Raw genomic sequence first — 26,793 nt, 5'->3', positions numbered from 1 at the left:
GACGGTATTTAACTCGCGTTACCGAGAAATATTATGAGGCCGGAAATACACTCTTGATTGTAGGTTAGCTCAGAAACTAAACAAAGCCCACACACAAACAATACTTAGATAAGTTGCGCCACATGGTAAGATTGAAAGATCCTAACAGTGATATTTATTTATTAGTTATAGCGAGCGCAATTGTCTGCCAGGTTGCCTTGTTATTGACCATTCCGCTATAATATGCACTTTGACAGGGGCCTAGGGCTAATCTTTTAGTTTTGTGATTCGGCGCTGGAGACCGTCGGTGGTGGTCAAAACAAAAAAGAAAATATCTCCAGCTTGCTCCTGCCATGAAATAATTTTAAAATATGTATCCTAAACACGAAAGTTGGGGTGCCCTCGCTTCAACTCATTTTTTTCAGAAATAAATTCGAACATACATGTATTACTATTTGGTAGGGTCTAAAATGTTTAACCTGTACCCAAATAATGTTTTGCTGAAGTATTCATTCATATGATGTATTAAGAACTTAAAATTGCATGAGATGTAAAAATGTCTATTTCAATTCATTTCTCACCAAGAAAATGATATATCCTTTTCTGATATTTCTTGTTTGATTGGTTTTCTGAAGTTAAAACATCTAAAATATGTAACCGGAAGTTACCGTATACAACAATTTATTGACTATTTCTCACTGTCCTGTCCGAATTTTACTTTTTTTCTAAAATCATTAAGATGTTAAAAATTCTCCGTAAGACTTTGGGTCAAGTTTTGAAAGATTTTATATTGTTTTAAAAAAGAAGTAATTGAGTTTGAATTCCACACTGAACCTAGCGTTAATCCCAGTACCAGCAAAGAATGGATATGATCTTATCCAGAATGAAAAACAAAGTCTCATTAAAAGGGTCTGATGCCATTTCAATTTATCGTCAATGAAAATTTTGATAATATTATGATGTTCTAATGTCAAATATGCATTAAATTAGTACAGATAACAAAAATGCTGGACTTTGCCTAAACATCATGTCATTTTGTAAATGTGTACCAACTTTCAGCTGGAAATAGCAAGTAATAATGAAAAAATTGGCAAAATAGTAATTGGGTATGGAGAAATGTTGGTACAGGTATGGGTTAAACATTTTAGGCCATACCTTACTATTTACTGCTCTGCAATCACTTCACAAATTACACAGGATGAATCAAGTCTCACTATTTGGTTCAAAATGCCGTCATATTTACAAAGACAAATCCATACCAATTATTTCATTTCTATGCTTCACCTATTGCATCCAAAATTTTCAACAATAAAGATGTTTTACAGGCTTCAAGCGAAACCACTTGTACTTGCAAATCTCTCCAACAAAATTGGAAATGAAACTCTCTGTGAAGATCTAAATTTCTGCTGTATAGATGACTTATTGTCTTTAAACAATCATTCTTTTTGGGGATTTTATACATTGCATCAACCACAAAGAGCTTGAGATAAAAGGCCATTACAGACACTATGAAGTCAGCTTTATGTCTTAACTGACATTGAAACGAAAAATTCATGACCAAACTATACAAAAGAAAATCAGAGTATCCTTACTCTACCAGTGCACCTGGTTCAATGCTACCAGGTTTCAGTGAAGTCAGAGTTGCTTATTTACTTTTGCTGTTTTGTATGTATTATTTTGGTTATTTTATGTTCTATGTTGTGTATGCCTGTTTTCCATGTTGGGTCTTTGGCCTTGGATTACATTCTTTTGATTTCAGCTGGAATCTTAATTCCCTTGATTACTCCCTCATACAACATACATGATGGTTTCTCATTCCATATAGCCAACTTTCCTTTCATCTCATGCAACATTGCTTCAGCACTTGGGTATAGAGTTTTCATATCAAAACTTATGTAAGAGCTTGTTGTAATAATGTGAACTTTTTCATATGAACACAAAAAAACTGTGGCCATATTATGTTTTGATGTTGTCTTTGTTGTGGTAATCATTGTTGGCATAGTTAATTTTTTTTATTTCCATACAATAACTTCAGTTTTATTGAACCAAATGTCATGAAATTTTTACTTATTGGTGTTTTTTTGGGAGCTTGATATAGCACTGGGGACACCGATCCCTTCAGGGGTAAAAATTAATCTAAAATTTCAACTAGCCAGCTGGACCAGTAGACATAAAAATCCACTTGTCATGCAGAAATTGGATATGATAAAAGACATGAAAATGATCCTTTATTACCACAAGTACATATCTATTTAACAAGTAATAACACATTCAGGGTCTAATAAACAAAAATATTAAGTTTATCTGTGTCCTTGTCACTATTGTCTTCTCTTTTACAATATGGAGCCTGCCTAGGTTGACTGATGGTCTGACTAAAACATTCCAGGATTAAACAGCACTAGGTGGGTCTTGGGTGTGAAACATAGATCAGATAACACATGTGGGCGTCACTTTTACAAGTTTCATTTCTGAGAAACCTCTTTCTCTATTGTTTTCAGATTAATATTTCAGCTATTCATCATTTTTTGTTATGAAATTTGGAATTTAATTTCATCAGCAATGAAATTTCAAGAAGCCACCAGACTAGCTGGTAGAACAAATCTGCTGGTCTGACTGAAATTTTACTGGCCTCAGACCAGTGTTAATTTCGACCCCTGTCCCTACCATTCTGCAAAAAAGGAGTAAAATAGGTGTTTATTGAAAATTGATGTGAAATGTTTATTTCTCATTTCATTTTGACCATTTCTTTTTAGCTCACATGGACCAGAGGGCCATGTTAGCCACTGCCATCATTTTGTGTCCATTGTCATTGTTTTCTAAATTTCAATGATTTAAAGAAATATTTTCGATCTAAGTGCTCAGATAAAACCTTTTCAATTCCACCTTTTACTGTAAATGATTTGTATTTGATAAAAGAACATTTGTAATCAATGGGGACAGACAAAATTGGACCAAAATTATTGAAAATTAGTGCCCAAATAATGGTCACTTCTGTAACTTTCATTTTTAACAAGATAATAGACAAGGGAGTTTTTTTTCGGTGTTCTAAAAATGCTAAAATCTCCACAATATTCAAAATTGGGGATATCACCAACCCATCAAATTACAGACCAATTTCAGTCTTACCAACTATTTCAAAACTTATTGAAAGACATGTGCAAAGGCAATACACGTATTATATACTTGTAAATATTTTGTACAATTTATTTTATTACACCCAGCACAGTCTGGTTTTCGACCAGGTCATTCATGTCAAACAGCTCAACATTACTGATAATTTTTTTTGTAGTATAAGCATTTGATATAGTAGATCATGAAATTCTGTGAAAAAAAAATTAGAAATTTATGGTTGCAATGAAGTAGCTTTGAAATTTTTTCAATTATATTTACGAAACAAGACTCAGATTGTTCAAATTGTGTGTGCTTTATCTGATGAATTACATGTACCAATCAAGTATGGTGTTCTTCAAGGATTCATTCTTGGGTTATTATTATTCATTGTTTAAATGACCTCCCACTATATCTTAAAACCTGTAACTGTGATTCTGGCAAAAGTATTAATGATGTACAACCAAAAGTTCAGGAAGACTTTAATGAATTGCAAAATTGGTGTTGAAGAAACAAAATGTTTATCAATTGTAGCAATATAAAATGAATGGTTATTGGGACTAAACAAAAGATTTTATAGAAAAATAGTTCCCCTGAGTTACTGATAAAATCTGAAATACTAAAGAATTCTGAATGTGAACAATTATTACGAGTCGAAATTGATCAGACACTGAGCTGGCCAAAACAAATAAAACATTTTATGCTAAAAATTTCAAGTAGTCATGTGAATTTCTGTGTAGAATTAAAAAATATCTAAACTTAGAAACAATGAAACTATTTTACCCAGGATATATTCTTCCACTAATTGACTATTGTAGTTCTATTTGGGGCGATTGTACAAAAGAAAATGTGTACTTGGACTACAATAGAGGGCAGCTAGGCTTATATTTGAAGCAGATTTCTGTGCCCCATCTAATCCCTCTTTAATTCTTCAGGTTGGCTAATTGTTGAGAATAGAATTATATCACAAGTGCCTATTGATCTTCAAATGTTTAAATAGGTTAGCTCCATTATACATTATACATCATTGTTTTTCCAAAAAAAATGGTACACCTAGATACAAATATATAGTTCTTGGTAGAGATTCCTCATACTTTGTAAGAAATAATTCCAAATCATCTTCCAAATATACAGAGGAAGATGTTTACAAAATGCTGGAATTTTTAATCGACAACATATTTGTCCAGTGTGGTGGACATGTTTTTCAACAAACAGTCGACATTCCAATGGGAACAAATTGTGCTCCTTTACTTGCTGACCTATTCCTTCTCTCTTATAAGGCTGACTTTATAGCTGATTTGATTTGAAAGAAAGAATATCGTTTGGCTAGATCCTTTAATCTCAGTTTCCGCTATATAGATGACATATTATCTTTATACAATCCTAATTTCTGGGATTTGATACATCGCATCTACCCCAAAGAACCTGAGATAAAGTATACTACAGACACTGTCAGGTCAGGCTCATATCTTGACCTACACTTAGAAGTCGATGGTAAAGGAAAACTATTGACAAAACTTTACGACAAACATGATGACTTTTCATTCAGCATTGTCAACTTTCTTTTCATCTATGGCAACATCCCTTCAGCACCTACGTATGGAGTGTTCATATCACAACTCATACGTTATGCCAGAGCTTGCCGAAACTACGCAGACTTTTTGTATTGGGCTAGAACTCTAACAAATAGGCTTCTGGAACAGGGTTATATTGCTGTAAGATTGAAGTCCTCACTACAGAAGTTTTATGATCGTCATCATGAACCCGTGGATCGTTATAGTGTATCCATCTGCACCATGAAAACTGATTTATTCAAGGGGTCATAGTTTTCCTTTCCTCGTTTGTCTACCCAGACTTGACTTTTCATGAGCAACTCAGTGGGTATTTCTAGAAAAGCAGAAGATGCTTATCCTACCGGTGCACCTGGTCCATGCTCCCAGTTTTTAGTGGAGTCCGAGTTGCTCATTTGCTTTTGTTACTTTGTATGTATGATTTTAGATACTTCATGTTGTATATGTCAGTTTTCCATGTCTGATCTTTGTCCCTGGATTGCATTCTTTTGATTACCTCTCCATCTTATTTAGCTGAAAAGTAAAATTTGTTTCTGGAGTAAATCCATACCATTCAAGAAATGCCATAAACAATGCTCTTTTTATTCCTAAACTTGAGACAAAACTATTCAGACATACTTTTGTTTACTTTGGCCCATCTCATTGGAATACCCTCCCAAATGAAATAAAATGTGTAAAAGGAATAAGTATTTTTAAGCAGAAATTAAAAAATCTTTCTAATGGAACAACAGGCAAAATAATAATTCATCTAGTACTCATTTTGTGGCATTGCAAATTAACCTTGTATTTTTGTTTTTTTGTGAGGGCCTCAGGAAAGATTAGTTGTAAACTAACTGTGTTACCCTCTTGAGATAAAGTATTATTATATTATTATTATTATTAGCTCACCTGGCCGTCACTTGGCGTGCGTCATCTTCGTCCGTCATGAACATTTTTTCAAAATTCTTCTCTGACACTACCTGACCAATTGGAACCAAACTTGGTATAAATGTTCCTTGGGGTATCCTGCACAGAACTGGTGTGGGGACGTCAAAAAAACATGTCTGCCGTGACTAAAAATGTAACATAGGGGTCAGACAGAAGATTTTAGCATATGTCTCCAAAACCATTAGGTTTACCAAAATTCTGACAGGGTGAAAGTATTGAACATGATGAGATCTATAACTGGTCAAATTTTGTTTTAATCTGTTAAGCCATGTTGGAGTTATTGCCCTTTTTCAAGGATCTTTGCTATTTTTAATGTTATTTCTTTCAAAAATCTTCTCCTTTGACACTACTTGACCAATTGAAACAAAACTTGAAAGGAATGTACCTTGGGGTATCCTACATAGAACTATTGTGGGGATTTTATATCCTGTATAGAACTGATGTGGGGATTTTTGATCCATTGAAAAACATTGTCGCTGTTACTAAAAATAGAACATAGTGGTCAGACAGTAGTTTTTCACACATATCTCCAAAATGGTTAGATTTAGCCAAATTCTGATGAGGTAAAAGTGTTCAGCATGATCAGATCTGTCTGCGGTTAAATTTTCATTTTAATCTATTAAGCCATGTTGGAGTTATTGCCCTTTTTCAACGTTTTTTTGCTATTTTTTATGTTATTTTTTTCAAAAATCTTCTCCTCTGACACTACTTCACGAATTGGAACCAAACTTGGTATGAATGTTTTTTGGGGTATCCTGCATGGAACTGTTATGGGAATTTTTGATCCATCGAAAAACATGACCGCTGTTACTAAAAATAGAACATAGGGGTCAGGCAATAGTTTTTCGCATATATCTCCAAAAGGGTTAGGTTAAGCCCAATCTTGACCAGGTTAAAGTGTTCAGCATGATGAGATCTATCTCTGGTCAAATTTTCATTTTAATCTGTTCGTCCACAGAGTTATTGCCCTTTTTTGACGTTTTTTTGCTATTTTTAATGTTATTTCTTTCAAAAATCTTCTCCTCTGACATTATTTTACAAATTGAAACAAAACTTGATATAGGTGTTCCTTGGGGTATCCTTGACCCGTCGAAAAACATGGCCACTGCTACTAAAAATAGAACATAGGGGTCAGACAGTAGTTTTTCGCATTTATCTCCAAAACCGTTAGGTTTAGCCAAATTCTTTTAATAGCTGAAATGGTCCTTATTTTTATGACTACAAAAGTCTTCAAGCATAAAATTTGTCAGATGCCTTCTTATAAGAGTTACTGCCCTTGACAGGGAAAAATGGCAGGTTTTTTTTTTTTTTTTTTTTTTTTTTTTTACAGTTTTCAGCCAATGTCTTGAAAACTATGATAGATTTAGACTTTCGTGTACTGAAATGAACCTTATGATAAGTCCTATCAAAGTTTTCTTGAGCCAAAATTGTTGGACCACTTCTTGTTTAATTTATTGCCCTTGAAAGATGAAATTTAAACAGGCGAGTGATTCAGGCTCCTGGGAGCCTCTTGTTTTACAGTTTTCAGCCAATACCTTGAAAACTATAATAGATCGAAAGAAACTTTAATATTTGAAATGATCCTTATGATAAGTCCTACCAAAGTCTTCTTGAGTAAAAATTGTTGGACAACTCCTTGTTAAATTTATTGCCCTTGAAAGACAAACTTCAACCAGGTGAGCGATTCAGTCTCCTGGGAGCCTCTTGTTATTATTGTTGTTGTTGTTTTAAAACATCTTCTCTGAAACTACTAGATACATTGAAACGAAACTTTGCATGAATATTCTTTTTGGTATTTTAAACAATATGTATGTGGGGATATCTGATCTGGCGAAAAACATGGCTGCTGTTACTACAAATAGGCCATAGAATCAAATGGCAGAATTTTACAAATAACTCAAAAACAGTTAACTGTAAGTGTAATTCTGGGGATTTAAATTATTCAGCATGAGTGGATATACCTATGCTGAAATATTCAGAAAAATTCATTAGGTCTCACTATTAACCACTTCCGTTTCAAAAGTAGACAAAATAAAGCTGTGAATGTGTACTTTAAAAATCACATTTGTAATTTACTACAAAAGTGTATGAATATTGTTTACATGAGTGAATAGTTTGTCTCCATGCTGTCAGTAAGCAGAACTGAAAAGGTGAAAATATGGATTTTCAGTATTATTTATTCAGGTAAATTTTGTGAAGACTTTCAATTATTGTATCATTAGCATAATGATTTAGAAAGCCTTTTTTTCCAATCTTTGCAATGGTATGTAACTTTAAGATGTCATTTGTCCTGGGAATTCACAGTGAAACTTTGAAAATTACTTTTTTAACATGTAAAGTAATGGAAACGTTAGAAGTGGTTAGCGAGATGGAATGTTCCCAAAATGTGTAATCCCAGAATATCTAATGAAACTATGCCTAGAATGTCTAATGAAAAAGTAGTTTTATTCCTAAAAAGGAAAAATTAGTAATAAAAGAAACAAAATGTAATATTTATTGAAAATCTGATTTTTTATTTATATTTTCATAATTTTAGCCAAACACCATTACAATTTTTTATAAGGTTTTCAAGATGGTCTTCCGATTTGACACCTCTTGTTTTTTAATAATTTTTTATTAATTAAATATGTCTGACAACATGGACCAAGGGGATATTGATGCAAAAACAAATAATAAAGTATTGAACTGAACAAAAGAATAAAACACATGGGAAAAGATTGTTGCAAAAACTTAGTCTTTCAAAATTATAGTATTAAATACTATACAGTTAGAATATTGTTTGATATTCTGGGAAAAAACTGTGTATATTAATTCGCATTAGAAATTTACCTTAAGAGATTTTGGGAATTACCCTCAATTTATGATTAGACATTCTGGGATCAGACATTTTGGGCTACACCCAGTGAGACCATAAGTTAGATTATGGCATATTTCAGAAAAATGCATTATTTGATGAAAATTGCCTTTCCTGGTCATTATTTTCCTTTTTCATAAAATTGGTGAAGTGATATTGGTAATCTGGCTATAGTTTAAGAGGTGCATTGTGCAAGATGTTGTAAAAAACAACAAAGCAAGAAGATTTTTATCAGTAGAAGTAGCTCATAACATGACGTCATCCCTGAAATTCCTAACATCACTACTTGAAATATTCAAAGTACTCAAATGGTCATACAGCACAGACTAAGAGTCACACAATGATGAAATAGGCATGATATTAATTGTTAAAATCTGTCCATTTTTCTTAATGTTAATAATATTAACTACTACAACTTCTTGAATTATCATTGATATCAAAATTGGTATGACAAGTTACCTAAAATAGTAAATTTTAGGGAAAAAATCACTGAGGGACATGATATAAAAATAGCTATTTCTTTGTAGTCCCATTTCTGAAGTCAAATTTTGTAAATAACTCAAAAACACCAATGATAAAAATTGATAGATGTTGGAATAATTGCCCTCGAAGAGTTAAAAAAGTTACTATTTTAGATTTATCTTGTAATATGAAAACTGGATGGATGACTAAGATTTTCTCCATCGATTGAATGATTTTTGTGACAATAGTACAGTAGTTTCAATAGTCCAGCTTTAACAGGCTTTAAAGACAATTTTACAATTTTTTTTCTAAATTTTAACATGAACTAAGTGTGACACCAAATTCAGAATGCAATAAAAACCAAATCTGCAAATTTTAAACATATAATAGACTTGGTCCATGGCCAAGAGCACACTCACATTTGTGTTTACAATCAATTCTAAATATATATTTCTAACTCTTTGTTTTTGCCTCTTGGATACCAGTTTACCATGTATGATAGATATATAATTGAGAAGACTAATGATATAATAGTACACTGTTTATACATGTATAGTTGAATTGAAATAAAATATCTTTATTATAACATAGATAGCAGTGATTAATTGAATGTTCCCAGTGTAATAAATTTTGATAATTCACACTGTGAAATAAATTCGGTAATTTCACTCTTGGACTCTCTCCCTCCAAAATGTGGCAACTTTGATATTAATCCGCCAATCACAGAAATTAAAATTCATGTTGAACATATCCATAAATTATGAAGACAATCTATTTGATAAATAGGATAAAATAATCAATTGGTTATCTTGAATAACCAAAATATGATCACTCATTCCAAGAATGCTTGAGGATTTAACTCGTGTGGGAACAAGTTTCCCACACTCTTTAAATCTAGGCGTTATTTGGCACTTTTGATAATATTTTTGTTATTCACTCTTTCCAATTAATTATCCTATTATTATCAACCGTGTCAAGTAAAGCCATGTACATTTGTATATGTTTGTATGTATACAATGTGTAATCAGTAAAAAGTATTTTACTGAAAAAGGATCAATGATTTTGTTTTACAAGCAGCCCCAACCCTTTATTTTTGGGAAATTTTGGCCATATTTTCAATACATTGGGAAAATATTTTACAGGGGACAGAAATGTGTCATATGCCGATTCAGAACTTAGACCTGATAAAGAACTGACAAATACATACTCCCAATATTCATTAGGTTACGACTTGCTGAAGAAAAAAAAACATTCCCCAGAAGTGAAAAAAGTACCAGGCTGAGAAATCACTTCTAAAGGAACATTTCATTGGTTTCTTCCTCTGGTTATCAAAAAATTATGCTTGACAATTGGAATTTTTCCTCCATTTTGGAAAAAAAAAATCTAAATTTTGGGAAAAGTTTCTATGGGAAACAGCTGATATTCTGCTGCAATAAAAGGATAACAAAGTCACTGAGGGTATATTGACTTAACAAATTTTATTGTTAATATTTAAAAAAATGTTTTATGACTCAGGTGTATATTTCAATAGCATTTAGACTTTGTGTTATAAAAATGTTATGCTTGTAATTGTGCAGGGTGACAAAGTTCTGTTCATTTTATTTCTTACAGACATGCTTTTGACTATGCATGTATTCAACAAATATTTAGTTATATACTATATTTACAGTGTATCAAAAACGTGTATAGGAAAACTGCTACAGTATGATACAGCTGTTTCCAATATTTAGGCAAACTGTTTTGGTATTCTTCAGCTGTATCAAGTATTTAGACAGACATATTCTGTATGGTACAGCTGTTTCCAATATTTAGGCAAACTGTTTCAGTATTCTTCAGCTGTATCAAGTATTTAGACAGACATATTCTGTATGGTACAGATGTATCAAATATTTAGGCAAACTGTTTCAGTATTCTTCAGCTGTATCAAGTATTTAGACAGACATATTCTGTATGGTACAGATGTATCAAATATTTAGACAGATAATATTCAGTATGGTACAGCTGTATCAAATATTTAGGCAAACTGTTTTGGTATTCTTCAGCTGTAGCAAATATTTAGAGGGACAAATTGAGTATGGTACAGCTGTATCAAAAATTTAGGCAAACTTTCAGTATTGTATAGCTGTATCAAATATTTGGGCAGACAGTTGCAGTATGGTACAGCTGTAGCAAATATTTAGGCAAACTGTTTCAGTATAGTACAGCTGTAGCAAATATTTAGGCAAACTGTTTCAGTATAGTACAGCTGTATCAAATATTTAATAAGACTGTTCCAGTATGGTACAGCTGTATCAAATATTTAGGCAAACTGTATCAAAAATTCATGCAGTAGGATATATAGTTGAATAAGTAATGATTCTGATTATCAAGTGAGGAGACTCAATTTCATCCTCAAATGTTTAGTCTGATTCTATCACAGTCTTTGTGCCGCTGCATCATATGTTTAAGTGGACTCAGTTTCAGTAGTGTTGCAATCTATTTGGTAAAAAAATGATGTACTTTGATAAACAAAACTTAAGTCACAATGGCATAGGTCACTTGAATTATACCAAGGTATGTGAACTTGTCCAAAATGAAAGAACTTGTAACATTATTTAAGCTTGTAATTCAATTTGTTGATTGGATGACTGAAATAAAAATACATTTATTTTCCCAAAATGTACTTGAAAATTTCACTCTTCCACTTGAACTTTAAGACAGCCCAAGCCAATAAATTCATAGCTTTGTGAACTGAGTTCAAAATCAGGAGTTAGTCAGCTGAGTGCTTAGTTACATGAGTTATTTCCATTTTAAGAAATAGCCGTGGCATACTCTTTACCTTTAATGTCCAAAATGATATGAGAAAACAAATTTTGAATTTTGGTCTTTTTTTGTTGAATATGCTCAACAAAGTCATTGATTTTTCTTGCTTTAGACCGGACCATAGAAATACCCCAGAATACCCCAGAATACCCAAGTATGCCTCTAAGTATACACTTGAACCTCTAAATTGATTGAAATATGTTTTATTTAATGAAAGATAGTTTTATTCAGTTTTCATATCATTTGCATTAACATGTCACTTGCCTTGTTAATCTCATTTGAATATACTAAGGTGAGATAAGTATTCACAGTTGACTGATCACGAGGCTGGACACACTTTGTTCCTTCACATTAAAAAGAGAATATATAATATAAGTACAACATTTAAAGATAACTAATAGTATGCAAATGCATTAAAACCTGAAAATAGTGAGAATTCAGTCGTGGATTTGTTAATATGAACGAACAAGTGCTGGGTACATTTAATTCGTCTGTCGCATTGACAATGCGTCTGTCGTAACTCACCTGTTTTAAATATATATATATATATTTTTAATTTCCATTAAAAAATATCACGTCTCAATAGAAAATGTATGTTTTCTATAATTATCATCATTATTCTATAATGTTTTGAGGGTATTCTGGGGTACTTCTATGGACTCCTTTAGACCACCTGCCTGATCATAAATAAAGGTTATACTTTAATATTTTAGACCATGGTCATTCAACATGCAATACTAAAACACATTCTACATATCAGTATGTAAATACAGTTACATGGTTTATTTAAAAGACCTGATTTCTTTAAACATATTAAAATGTGTACAGTAATGACAATTCACAATAAAATACCGTTGTAGAAATATATTCAAATAAAGTGGAAATCCCAAGTTGAACATTTACATTTGCTTTTAAGTTCAACTGTTAATTGGCGTGTTCCTTGAATAAGTTAAAATGTTTTTGACTGGTAGGTAGTCAAAGTTCAATCTTCTGTGAATGGATTTTCCACAAATTTAAACCTTCAGATTTTGATATGGATAATATGGTTATTGCTGGACCACGGGCAACTTTCAGTACATTGAATATCTACATTTGAATTAATGTAAACAGTTATTGAATTGAATGCACTGTGATTTAGTGATATGATGGTCTACTGAGTCTGACTATGATTTCTTTATACATACATGTACACATATTACTTTGCCAGCAACTCAAAGATGCTGCCTTTTCAAATGAATTGATGAATACAACATTTCTCATCCATAATTGAATTAATTGGTAATACATCTCAAATGCTCACAACATTTCAACCATCTATCAGAACAATACTTTCCTGTTAAACAGTTTTCTTTTTCATTTTCTTAAATCAGTAACATAAACCTTCATGTTTTGTCATGTTTCCAATATGTTAAGGAAAGTCTAGACAGATTTCATTGAAATTTGCTCACAATGCTAGTATTATCATTTTCTTCATGATACACATTCACTGGGAAAGGTTGCTGACAGATTTTTCTTTGAACTTTGAAAAATGAAAATATATTTACAGTTGTATTGTCTTTTACAATTGAATTACTATATATTATGCAATTTGAATTGATATTCTTATTTTCCTGTCAATCACAGAGGATGATAAATCATCTTAGAAGGTTATAGGGTATAATCTATTTGATATGTATTTTTAACAATCACCCTTACCCTGACAGTGATTGATGGATGGTTGAAGAAAATCTTCAAATAATCACCCTAATTACAGGTAACTGTTATTTACCTGGGGCGATTAACATTAAGATTTTAAAAGGATATTATGGTCTGCATAGCTTTGCTTGCACCTGGAAATAAATAGGAAGTTAAACATAATCCAAATTTAACTTTTTTGTTACTAGAACCCAATAAATATTACATGTACAACATGTATATGTAGTAATTGAACCATTTAAAAATGTTTAAATACCCACACTGTGTTAATGTGGTATGTTTATTTTCACCTGGAACTTTATTTCACAATTTTATTCCACTACACAATCAGCTGTTTGTAATTGTGTCAAGGTGTGTTATAATACCTGAAATTATTAACTGCTAATAAGCTATCATTCAATAAGACCTGGATTAACGGTTGTGTATCTGATTTCCTGGCTAATTTGTTTAACAAATGAGGCTTTGTGGTCAATTTTTTTTCTGTGGAAACATGTTTTGAATAGAGCTAATCTGAGAACAAAGACAATCTCATGTAAACATGTATGTGAAACCAGGCTTGATATAATACTTCTAAAGAATAGTAATTATTGAATTTACTTTGTGTTACCTATGTTTTTACTTATCTCTCACCTGGATATTTTCCTTTATTGTAGGATGGCTAATAATATCAGAATTCTTCATACCAGACAATGACAGTTTTATGATACTACTGATTGTAAGAGGATTTATCTCAAAACCCCTGATAAGGATTATGGTGAATACAGGCTGAGTGATCCCAATAAACGGAAATATGGCTTTAAATACAGAGTTATTGCTTCTTTAAAGGTCCAGATTTATGTGAGGACATTGGAGACAGTTTACAATATGTGGTTGTAAATTGAGTGCACATTGTGATGGTCCTTATGGCTGTACATGATGTCCCGGGGATATTTTAACACACACTGTTGTCTTTGATGTTATCTTGAATTTATCATCCTGATTATATAAGCCAATAAAATCATAATGATTAGCACAGGACAAACCGTCACTCAGGAGACCAGGAGGGATGAGAGACCACGCACAACAATAGACGAGTCTAGTTCTAGTGGGACAGGATCATCATCAACTTCTCCTTCCAGCTCAACAATTACAGCGCATGGTAATGCCCCTGTTTCAACTTCTCCAACTAGTGCTAATATAAGAACTGATTCTCAAACTCATGTTGCAAATACACAACCCAGCAACATGCCTTCAACACGACATATCACGACACATGATCCCAATTCAGGAATTTATACAACACGGGTAGAAATCCGTCATGACTTACCAGACTTACTTCATTCACATGTAGTTCCATCACAACAAGTTCCTCACGTAACGCGACATGGACAGCCAATCAGACAACCACCTCCAGCACATATCCTCAATCAGAGAGGACAAGTACATGTGCGGCATCATGCCCCACGTCATATAAGAACACAACAGCACCACAGACGACGGACAAGATCACGGTCACACAGTAATAGTGAAAATGACTCTTGCAATGCAGGATGCTTGGCTTGCTTAGCAGCCTCTACATCATTTCGATGGATTTTAGTAATTTTGTCGTTACTTGGAGTTTGTTGCGTAGTGACTGGGATTGTTCTGGCTGCCCTTCATGCTGCTGGGAATAGTTTCCTTTTCCTTGCAATAATGTTTATAGGTAAGTTTTAAGTTTCATTCTTGTACTGATGTCCCTATACATTCGTATATACTTTTGTTAATGTACATTCTTACCAAATAATACCTCTTCATTGATTCTTACTAATGTACATACATTTTATATAATTACATGAAAACCAAATGAATGATCAATATATCTTTAATGTTTATTTCTTGGAAGTTTATAAGATGTGAAAATGTTGAATTAATAGAATTAGAAATAATCTCTGTTGGTTATTTACACATTCTTAATGTAATTTCTTAATGAGATTAAGTGCAGCATGTGCTTTTTACTGCACTTTTCTATATCACTCCCTTCTTCATTGTAAAGGTTTGTTGTTGTGATCATAACTCTATAGACAGGGTTGATTAAACCTTACTAAAATGTTGGTGGAGAAATCAATTCCTTTATTGTACTAGGACTCTTTCCTATTAATACAGGTTATAAGGCCAGGAAATATATTATCCTGTAATAGGTTTTATTTGTATCATACCTGATAGTGTTATAGAACTATAAAAATTATCAAAGAAAAGTAAGGCATGAAAATTATCTTTCTAAAATAATCAACAGACAAAACTTATAATTGCAACTTAGCCTTGGCTAAATTTCACTTGCCCAATAAAATGAAAAATGTAGAGCCCTGATGTACATTGTACATGTAGATCCAGTGGAAGAAATTAGCAGTAGACCTATGGACTCAGTCTATGTAAAATCATGCAGGTCTATGATGAAATTAGGTCAAGTTGCTTTAAAATGTACAGTGCTGTCTATTGAAAATAATGATGGGTCTATGTTGACAAAAAACTCAGTTTCTAACACTGTAGATCTGTAGAAATGTACATGTATGTATAAGTGTTCCAGCTGGAAATACAAGGCAAAAGAAAGAATGCAATCATTTACAATGTAAATTGCACACTTGATTGTGTATCTTAACAGACATTATTTTGCAATGTACATTTGTAAATAAACTTGGGTTTGAAATGATAACCTTTAAGATGGCTAAATGCTTATTATACTATTTGGTGTGCTGCATCAATATATTTTGCTAATTTTGACCCAGAGCTGTGACATTATACTTGTATGTACATAAATTTGAAGTTACATTGCATGGATTAGACACTTTTGATTGTATCAGTCAGTATGTGTCTGCTACTGATACATGTACATGTGTAAGTACAGACTGTAACGTGCAGTTTCATCTGAGGGTACATATTAAGAGGAATAGACAAAAAATATAGACGAGTCTGAACAAATTTGGCTTATCTTCTGTGGAAAACAATGTCTTTAAAAAATAGTTTGAAGGAAACATGAATACATTTTATACTTTTGTTTATAATAACAGTTCAACTTTTTTCTTGTCCATATAAATGAGGGAAGTTGGTTTTTATGCCTGAAGGTTTACTAATTTCAATATCTGAACATATGATAGACATTATCTGATGAGTATAAGATGATATAGGTATAATATATGGACCTATGTGTGAACTGACTGTCATGAATGGCCTAGAGAAATGTTGTATTTGGGACATTTTTTTATTGTTTTTCCTTGTTAAGAGAAAGTATTTCACCTTGGTAAAAAAATAATGCATTTTTAACATGAGGTATATTTGCCCCATAGTTACATTTTACTGTTTTTTTTTTGTGACTTGAAGATCAAGTTATGTATATTTTAGTAATAACATTTTTCAAGCTTATTGAAGCAAATTATTAAAAATTCAGATTCAAACTTGGTGGTCAGCCATACAGATCAAATTTGGTTTTTAAGGTTTTCCATGAAATTCCCTATGAGTAGGTTTACAACATGAAACGGTCTTTGAGCACAACATGGGCAACTTTTGTATTGTTTACATGGTAGAATATAATTCTAAGGAGTAAAACTTTTGTTAGGTATATAGATAACTCTGGAAAATGAAAAGTGTAAATCATCATACAGTGAAACCTGTCTAAACCGAACAATGAATACTCCAAAAAACCTGTCTGAACCAGACACCAAATAATCTTTTAAAAAAAACCTGTCTAAAACAGACACTGAATAATCCAAAAATCTGTCTGAACTAGACAATTAAAAATAAAAAAAACCTGTCTGAACCAGACACTGAATTATGCAAAAAACCTGTCTGAATCAGACTTTGAATAATCCAAAAACCTGTCTGAATCAGACACTGAATAATCCAAAAACCAGTCTGAAACACTTTTTGAATATACCTATTAAAACCTTCTTAACACCTGTCTTAACAAACCACATTGTAAAGTCAAGGGTTTAGACAGGCTTCACTATGTATGCTGAATATGAAATTGATTACATAAACAGTTGATCAACATTGATTGATAAGGTCTTTCTATTGGCATTGTTTATTCATGCAAAATTTACATTATCTGAAGCAAAATTATTTTCAAAACTGCAAAATACATCCAAATTACCATTGGATGAAGATTAATTACATTTTGTTCCAAAAATGTCAAGTTATTTATATAAAATCATACAAAGTGCCTCTCCAAATGGTCCCTGGAGAAGTTGCATTCAAAATGTCTTAGTAAGGCTGTTTTCAGTATCACTCTTTGGTTTGTTTGAGTAATGATTATTGACACTCAGGATGAAGTATAATCCGAGTTTCCTGTTTTATTAGCCATTGTATAAATAGTTGCTTCCCTTCTGTTCTCCCCATGTCTGAAGAGTTGGGATTTATTTATCTCCTTTGTTCCATGGATACATGAAGGATGTGGTAATTGATGACTGTAGGACAGGCTATAATTTTGGTATCATTTAAATAACCTTGAGATGCCTAATTATAGTATGATCACATTCATACTTTCAGATTTCATAGTAAAACTTTGTTATATTTGTTCTTTTAAGCCTAAATGGTAACTGTAAGCTGTGGACTGTTGAACTTTTGGCCTATGGCTTGAATGGACATGTTATAAATGTGTGCATGAATAAGCAGTTTTATATTGTATATACAATGTATTCCAATTTATCTTTTGAGATCTGAATACAGTCACTAATAAATCAATCTCCCATCAACAATCTGTTCTGACACCTTTTCTAAAGTCACCTGTCAAGTACCTAAATGTGTATTGACTGCTGGTCATTTGATACACAACTATAAATTACCTGTAATGTATTTGTTTTGGATCCTACATTTGTGTTAAGGTGAAGATAGTTTAATTAAGATACATGAGATAGATATTGACCTTCTTACTTCTGAGTGGGGTTAGAAAATGAAAAGATTAGGCCACAAAATTATTGTATGTATGTTTGTAATGACATAGAAGGTGAAGAACACTCTTCAGATATTCCTTTACTAATTATATTTGATGTTGGACCACCTTTCAGTATTGGCTTATGATATATATGTACATGTATCTCATTAATTGTATCTTATTGTATCATTCAACTGAAAGATGATCTTGAGAAGTACATTTGAAAGCTGGTAATTTAAGAGTTCACAAAAAATATTTCCTACACTGTCAGTCCTAGGTCTGAAAAAATGAAATGATTTGTCTGACATAAAGATGTTTTGAAAGTCCTGTGTATTATAGTAATGTTACAGAAATCTTATTCTGTCAGACATGGGTTGAAAGCAGGACTGGCCTCAATTTTGTCAGGCAGGTCAGACAAATTTCATGAACTCTTAGATATTTTTTTTCATTCTGTAAAGGAAAAAAAGATTTATTTGGCCTTTTATAGATTTAGTAGAGGTAAAATGATATTTGTTTTCAGACAGACTAATATAAGAAGTGATAATTAGCTGTGTTTGACTACTGATAACAGCCCAATATAGGTTTGGAATAGAGCCCCCTACATAGATCTTAATTCTACCTTATCTAAATACAAGAGATTTTTTTCAAGCTTTCTGTCAACTCTCTGACTTTTATCAATCTATAGATCTAATTGATTGGAAAGTGGGTGGAAAATCCTTCATTTATCAAGTTCATAGCATACCTGACTACAGTTTTCTATTTACAGTTGAATATTTGTTAAGAAGAAGGTTTTTCTTAGGATAAGACTATTATACTATTGTGTTAGTTAACAACTATTCAGTGCCATGAAGTGTACCTGTAGTTCTCTTTGGGTTGTTTATTGGTTCTCTCTTGTTTTGTTGGTCTAGTAGACTTTGAAGAATATTGTTCTAATCACAATTACCATTGCTGGTAGTATACCTGAAGATGTATATGGTTTCATTATGTGCAGATAAATGCAGATACAAACCTTTTCATTCTATTTTCAGATGTTTAATGAGTTGATAATCATTGTCCTTGTGTACTAGTATAAGTATAATGAATTGCTAACTGTTAATAACGAACCTAATGTTGACATCAAAGAAATCTATTGTCATTGTTTATGTGACATATTGCTTGGATGTACCATGTGTAAATATAGACATGTTTAAGGTAAACTGTACTATTACAGCTTATTAAAATTCAGAATTCTCCCCAAGAGTCAATATGTTAGGGGCGTACATCACAGCAAGGTATCATCAAAAATAGTTTTTATTTGTATAACAGATAATTCCTTGTAGTAAGTACTTTGAAAAAACTAAGGCACATATTTCCATACTTTTTATTCCCAAGATTGTAATTCAGATTTCATTTGACAATTGACTTTATCTTATATAGTATATGTACTGGTATATGCAATGCACATTGATTTTTGCATTTTAATGTTAAAACAGGACTATGTGTATCTCCTTTCTTCACTGGACTATTGTTTCATCAGTAGTTGTAACTTAATCCCTTTGTCTTGCATTTTGTATAAATCCTGTCAGTGTATTGTTGTATTTGTTTAAAATCTTCCTTTTGAAAAATAACAACAAAGGCCTTGTGTCTTTGATTTAAATAATACATGTCTTATGTTGTAAATTTTCATTGTGTTAGAAACATTCTCAGTTACTATTTATATAAGACTTGAAATGAACAAAGAGGTCATCTCTTTGAAAGGGAAAGGAAAACTCTTATGTTTAAACTGTCTTGTATTTGAGTTGAAAAGATTTATCAGGTGTATCATGTCTTAAAATCTGACAAATGAATTTTAAGTCCAAACATAGTAAAAACTAAAGCTTGCACTACATGACAGTGTACTCATTTCAGATATTATATATCAACTGCTTCATTGATTGTACTTAGCTTAGAAGAAATAATTAAGAAGAGCAAAACGCTATAGTAATTTAAAAACATGTAATTGGAAAATCCAAACCAAGACAGTTCCATTAATGCCATTCCAAATGTGCTGATCATCATCTTAAAGGACTGTCTTTGTTCCATTAAATGTATCATTACTGTAATAATTGTTGTGTACTGATGGCATACATGTGTATTGATGACATACATGTATACATGTACAGACAATTATGATATTATCATATAAATGTCACAGTCACAAATTGTATCTATTCATGAACAAACTGTGCAGTATCTTGCATAATGTTGTAAGAAGTCATGACTAGATATAAAGGTAAAGACTGAAAATTGACAGCCTGTATCCTTCTGTCAAATTAGTATCACTGTAACTATATACTGTTGTTGTCAAAGAAATGACTGTAGTCAAGGATTTTCTCTTGGAAAAATACATGTACATGTATATGTAGCATGCTTGCCTTGAGTATGGTTGGTCATGGTCCAATCTAAGTCACACCAAAAATTTGTTGGACAAAATGGTAGTCACTGCATCTTCCCCAAACTTGCAGTATATACATGTAGGAGATTGAGTGACAACTGGGTGACTTGGAGTCAGAATAATGTGTTTGAGTGAGATGACATTCCTTCTTAGGGGCTGTTGCTTCTGTTAGCAAGCACAATTAAAATTTGGCTCAACAAGTCAAACTAGTATGAAGCATTATCTGTTCAACTATCGAAAAGTTCTCTTCTAGAAATGCATGAAATATCTGCCATAGAAAGTAACACCACAATCAAGCAATTGAAAATTTCAATCTTCTCAGACATTGTTTATACATGTAATAAGTAAAAATGTTGATATTGTTTCAGGGTTAGGAGTATTATTAGTAGTTGTAGTAGCAGTTGGTTGGAAATGTACACCAAGAGGTCATGAACCCTTGCATGCCTTATTTGGGCTTGGTGATTTTCGTCAACAGAGGGGTCGCAGAGGGAGACGGCGGCATGGTCGAACTAGAGAGGGGGAGAGGTGGTATGGAGGTAAGCAGGAAATATGACATTTTGTATGAACAGAAAATCAATTTCTGTCATAAAATATGAAAAGAAAGTTTCTGTACTAATATAGATACACAACCATCGTACCTATGGTAACATTTCTTTGTTTCTTGATTACATGGAATTTCATTTAAACCAGTTTTCATGTTGACTTTACCAACTATATTGAAAAAAATCATTGAGTGTGGGAATTATAGATAGATATTACAATAATTTTTGTGAAAATGTACCAGGTCTACTCATAGATAGTACAATAATTTTTGTGAAAATGTACCAGGACCACTCACCCCATGTATGTTTAGGTGGACTGGGCCATAGCTAATAACTTAATGAGTGATATCATCTTTTTGTATACTGGTATTACGGCTGTAACTGTTTAGTCATCATAATCATCCTTTGATTAGCAAAAACCAAAACAAAAACAAAATGAAAACAAACAAACCTTATATATTCTTAAAGCTTATGTGATTATTTGGACCATGGTTAACCTTAAGTATTAACCATATATCTTATAAAATGAACCTTTTTCTTTGTGATACATAGGAAAATCTGTTATTACATCAATAAGTATACATCATGTATAGTTTGACTGTAGGCTTCTTTGTTTTAATTATTCTTTGTTCTTTAAATTGTGTTGTGTCATATTTTATTAAGTGACATTTTGTGGTAGAAATCTGTCTAAAAAATAAGTGACCTATATATATATATATAAAACTTTGAAGTATAAATTATAGATAAAAGTTATCTCAAGGCCATACTTGTCTGGTAAAATCAGTCAATTTAAAATAGCTCAACTTTACAACCCAAAACAAGAAAAACTCAATGTTCTCTTAAAAATCCAATAAAAATGAAATGGGCGATTAGATTTATATTACTTGATACTGAATACAGAAATACTATATAAGTGAATGATGCAAATTTTTCTTGGATGTGTAGAAATGATGAACATTCTTTTCTTGGTTGTACAGTTATGAGACTATTGGATCAGTTAAGATCGGCCATCAGTTAGTTTCTGAACCAGTCAACTGGAATAGTCAAATTTAATCTTCAATGAAGAATGATGACCATACTAATCTTGAATAATACATATTATCCTAAGGAATGAATGCTTAAGTATTCCTAAACCCTCTAGTAAGTTTAATGTACATAATGTATATACATGTATTGACCAGACATTCCTTTGTCATTCACCCGTAGAAAAATATGCAAATAAGTAGCAATATCCATTCATTCAATGGTACATTGTTTCCTACTTAAACATGTATTAGCACTTATGTACTGTCTCATTCAGTTACAGGATTCTATACATACATGTTAATGGACTGGCGTTTCAATCTATAAAGTGGAGAAGAATTGAGTTGACAGCATGTCTCCAATAGTCTAATTGAAAGACTAAGCAGTTCATCTGTGTACATTAACCCAATATCTTTCCCATTATCCCTTCAGTGGTGTAGTGATAGCAAGTTTAATCCCTTCAGTGGTGAAGTGATAGCAAGTTTAATCCCTTCAGTGGTGTAGTGATAGCAAGTTTAATCCCTTCAGTGGTGAAGTGATAGCAAGTTTAATCCCTTCAGTGGTGTAGTGATAGCAAGTTTAATCCCTTCAGTGGTGAAGTGATAGCAAGTTTAATCCCTTCAGTGATAGCAAGTTTAATCCCTTCAGTGGTGTAGTGATAGCAAGTTTAATCCCTTCAGTGGTGAAGTGATAGCAAGTTTAATCCCTTCAGTGATAGCAAGTTTAACAGACCATTGGTTTATCCTTCTACCAAATCATTCCCAAAACTCTAAAATCAGTAGTGAAAAATGGTAGTCACCGCTTCTCCATCTAGGAAGAGCAAACAAGAGATAGAGTGTTTGCTCAGAGGTAAAGCCAAAATAAAAAAAATATCCTAGATTCTCATCCCCTCCCAACCTGATTTTTTCGCCCTCCCTGAAATGATGGCAATATTTTTTAGGGAGATCATATTACATCAGTGTTAAGAATGTTAATATCAGTTCAGGTGGAAGGTCTGGCACAATGTAAGCTCCAGTTAATACAGTCAGTACAAAAATACACAAAACTTGCTTCAAGTTATATTTGAAAATTCAAGAAGCAATGGCTGTAAACTCTTATGACAATAATCATACTTGGTTTCCATATTTTTTTCTATTTCATATGTAATGAATCTATATATAGAAAGATATGAATGTTTTCAATGTTAATATTTCTATTTGTTCTGCTTTCCTTTAATTATACAAATTATACATTATTGTAACAGGACAAGGATGATAAAGAGATATTTTTTTTCTGTTTCAGGTGTTATGTATCCAGAATTTCAGTATCGAAGACCTCCACCATCTTACAATGCATCGTTACAAGACTCTTTACATCAGTTAGCTATGGCACAGAGTGCCATGGACTTTGATGAAAACTTACCAGCTGAGGACTATTCACTGCCAAGCTCCAATCCTCCTTCCTATAGATCTCGTGCCAGCACAGTAAGGACTGGTATTCAAATTACTTTTCCACCAAATCGTGACGGTCTTCCAAACTCACGACCACCAACTTACAGGTCACACGCCAGTACTCATCCCTCAAGACCGTCACTTCCTCAGGATATGGAAGCTAACGGTGGTGATGTTGCCTTTACAGGTCCTGATAATGATATTGCTAACATGGAAGATGTGAGTGTTTCAAGAACACATAGTAGGCAGCCTTCTGCCAGTGCTATAGGTGTTAGTGCTACTGGGGATCACCCTCCCCTTGACAATGTAGTTCAACAGACTCTACAAACACTTGAAGATGCCACTGCAGAAACCAACCATGGTTATGATGATGATGATTACCCACAGTTTACTGCTTTGTAATCAGTGTAGAGGGATACTGCATAAAAAGCTCAATTCTACAAATCACTCAGAGGTTGACCTTTGACCTTTATAAAGGTTGGTCAATACATATCAGTGCAGGGTTGTGTTTACATGTATTACCAATACTATAAACAACCAGGTAAAGATGTTTTGCTATGCAAATAGAAGTAATTTCAATGTGATATTACCAGAATGGCAGCATTATATATGTTTTAACAGAGACACCATTGATTTCAGTTTTAGAACAGAAATTATTTGAGCCATGTATCGTTTTCTTTTGTAACAGTTTTATTATTTTTTTTAGCATAGTGGCTTGTCTTGAGTGCAATAGTTGATCATGTGTTATTTTATAATTTCATACATTTATTTGTGTGCTCATAAAGTGTAGGATTAGAATGCATGTTTTAATGTGCAAAGTGTACATAAATAATGGTGATACATATTTGTTTGAAACCAGGCAACTTCAGTCTTCATGGTTAACTTTTTCAGACAGAAGCCATTCGGACTTCCAAAGTTACAAAAATTGGAAGTCAGAAAGATTTTTCAGTGGCCTGAAAAAAATTGAAATTATATGAAAACATGTTTTTTAGTCTTAAATCATCTGAATATATGTCTAGTAATAGGAGTATTCTGTTATAATGAAATTACATAACAACAAACGCTCATTGATTCAGACTATTTAGATATGTCTAAGAACCCAAAAATAAAGAGATCTCTACAACTCCCCCAAATTTTTGGAAGTTCATACAGCTTCCTAAGAACATAATTTTAGGGCCCCTGGCTAAATTCGAAGACTGCAACTTAGAAAAAATCCATAATCTCTTAGCTGTGGTGTTAAAGTGGGTTTTCAAAATTTGTTTAGGCATTTTTGTTTCAAAATATGCTGTCACAAACTTTTATAAGATAGTATGTAAAAAGTTACATAAAGTTTAATTTTATTAGACTGATTGAATAATTAGCCATTCCATGTGATGGCATTTAACAGTAAGAAGGTGCTTAGTGCTATTGTATTCTTAAGTAGATTATCTAGGAACTTTCACATGACTGTACATGTGAAATTAGACATCCCAATTTTGAAAGGAAACTGACTTATTTTACTCAAATCCATTGGATAACACAACAAGTCTCTTACTTTCAAGTAATACAATAATAATATAACTATAGAGAAAGTGGAATTTAATTTAAAATAAATTTCTTTGCATGCAAGAACAAAAATACCACTTCCTTTGCTATTCTACATCACTATTTTCTGCTGCATTATATAATACCTGAGCACATTTTGTTTTTGTTTTTTATAAGTATTTACTTGTAGCATTCATCACATTTACATTCATTTTAAATACACTGAGGAAAGAATTGCTATTATTGAAGTTTCGTACACTGTTTTCTTTAGAACACAATACATATCATGTATTTTAAAGTCTTTCATAACAACTGTATTTTATAGTGTAGAAAATGGCCATATATATATAATGTACATTCCCTTTTGTAAGAATTTTATAGTCCTGTGATTTCTTATTATTTTACAGACATTTTTAGCGCACATATCAAGACACAAGTCTCATCACAGTAACTTATCTTTACATTCCTTCTTGTATTTTTAGTTAATAAAAATGTTTTTAAGGTTGTTAGCATGTGTATGCCAGGTTTATCTGTATTATTGTTACTACACAGTCTCTCCTTCAGTATATCCTCAGAAGCATTTTTAAAAGTAACAATGCACTTAAAACATTGCTTTGTCTTCCTATGATATGATGTAATAATGGTAGTTATGAAAATTATAGTAATAAAATGTGTTGTAAGGACATATGAAGTAGATGGAGAAGATAATATATAGATTTACCTAAATACTTTCATTATGTGTTGACTACCTTTTGCAATTCTTAGACAGTGTTAGAGATTTTATGTCCTATGGACTATTGTGAAGTTATCTATAGTACTTTTGTTAACAGTCATTAATTCATTATATTACGAATCATTTTAAAAGAATACGGCCAAAAAATATGGTAAGTCATAAAGAAGCATAAAAAAATGAAATAAACATGAATTTATTGATTAATATATACCATTTATACTTCTCTTCAGAATGACTGACTTGACTATATTATGTATTTCTTGTATGAGAATCCTTTGTATGAAGTATACTGAACTTTCTATGAGTTTCCTACTCATTTGTGGTGAAGAAGTTCAAAGAATGTCTAAATTCTATAATTCTGTCTTCAAGTGTTTTTTTTTTCCAAAAAAGTCCTAATTTAAATCATTTTAGTGAAGGAACAAAACAAACATTTTGAATGCAGTTAACACTGAATATACTGAGAAATTATGTCTGTATTTCCAGATCTAATCCCCAGGTTTATTTATCACTCTTCCTTTAAACTTTAACCTTTTTTACACATAAGAACAGCCTTATTTATTGTAGGTCCTTCCTGCAAGTTATCCTGTCTACAAAACTTACACCCATATTTATTACTTAACTGGCCTGAGAAAGAAGGAATATGTGATGTATACAGGTGTTTAATATCCACTATAAACCAGTTGTTTGATGTTATTTGTTGTTACATGTGTATAAACAAACTATAACATTAATTTATTAGGTGTAAATGTGTTTTTTATTTGTTGTGTTTTAACTGTTTCTTATCATCTTATATTGTAACTTTTAAAATCCTTTTTACAGGATTGGCAATAAAAACAATGCAAAGAGTA

General features: G+C 32.1%; 1 protein-coding gene across 4 annotated transcripts; it reads left to right on the top strand.

The window, feature by feature from the left end:
* The first annotated feature begins 46 nt into the window (after positions 1 to 46).
* Positions 47 to 26,793, top strand: LOC148619030 (uncharacterized). Of its 4 annotated transcripts, none has more exons than XM_088578517.1 (4): positions 47 to 125; positions 14,052 to 15,079; positions 21,062 to 21,229; positions 23,540 to 26,793. In XM_088578517.1, exons 2-4 carry the CDS (start codon positions 14,401 to 14,403, stop codon positions 24,088 to 24,090), a joined length of 1,398 nt encoding a protein of 465 aa, XP_088434643.1. In that variant the 5' UTR covers positions 47 to 125; positions 14,052 to 14,400; the 3' UTR covers positions 24,091 to 26,793. The 4 variants fall into 4 exon arrangements, with proteins under 4 accessions (XP_088434643.1, XP_088434642.1, XP_088434644.1 ...); XM_088578516.1 differs by lacking the exon at positions 47 to 125 and adding an exon at positions 7,601 to 7,769; XM_088578518.1 differs by lacking the exon at positions 47 to 125 and adding an exon at positions 13,628 to 13,749.

The sequence above is a fragment of the Perna viridis genome, chromosome 4 (assembly GCF_037379345.1).
Source record: "Perna viridis isolate PV_CMFRI_1.1 ecotype Kerala chromosome 4, ASM3737934v1, whole genome shotgun sequence".
NCBI lineage: Eukaryota > Metazoa > Mollusca > Bivalvia > Mytilida > Mytilidae > Perna > Perna viridis.
This window is presented reverse-complemented; position numbering and strand designations above follow the sequence as displayed.

What these genes read in the sequence shown, in the direction of transcription:
- LOC148619030 (XM_088578517.1), top strand. Translation starts at nt 14,401, where the DNA reads ATGATTAGCACAGGACAAACCGTCACTCAGGAGACCAGGAGGGATGAG. An exon ending in CCTTGCAATAATGTTTATAG is followed by an intron (nt 15,080 to 21,061) that starts GTAAGTTTTAAG and finishes ATATTGTTTCAG; the next exon opens with GGTTAGGAGTATTATTAGTA. An exon ending in GGGGGAGAGGTGGTATGGAG is followed by an intron (nt 21,230 to 23,539) that starts GTAAGCAGGAAA and finishes TTTCTGTTTCAG; the next exon opens with GTGTTATGTATCCAGAATTT.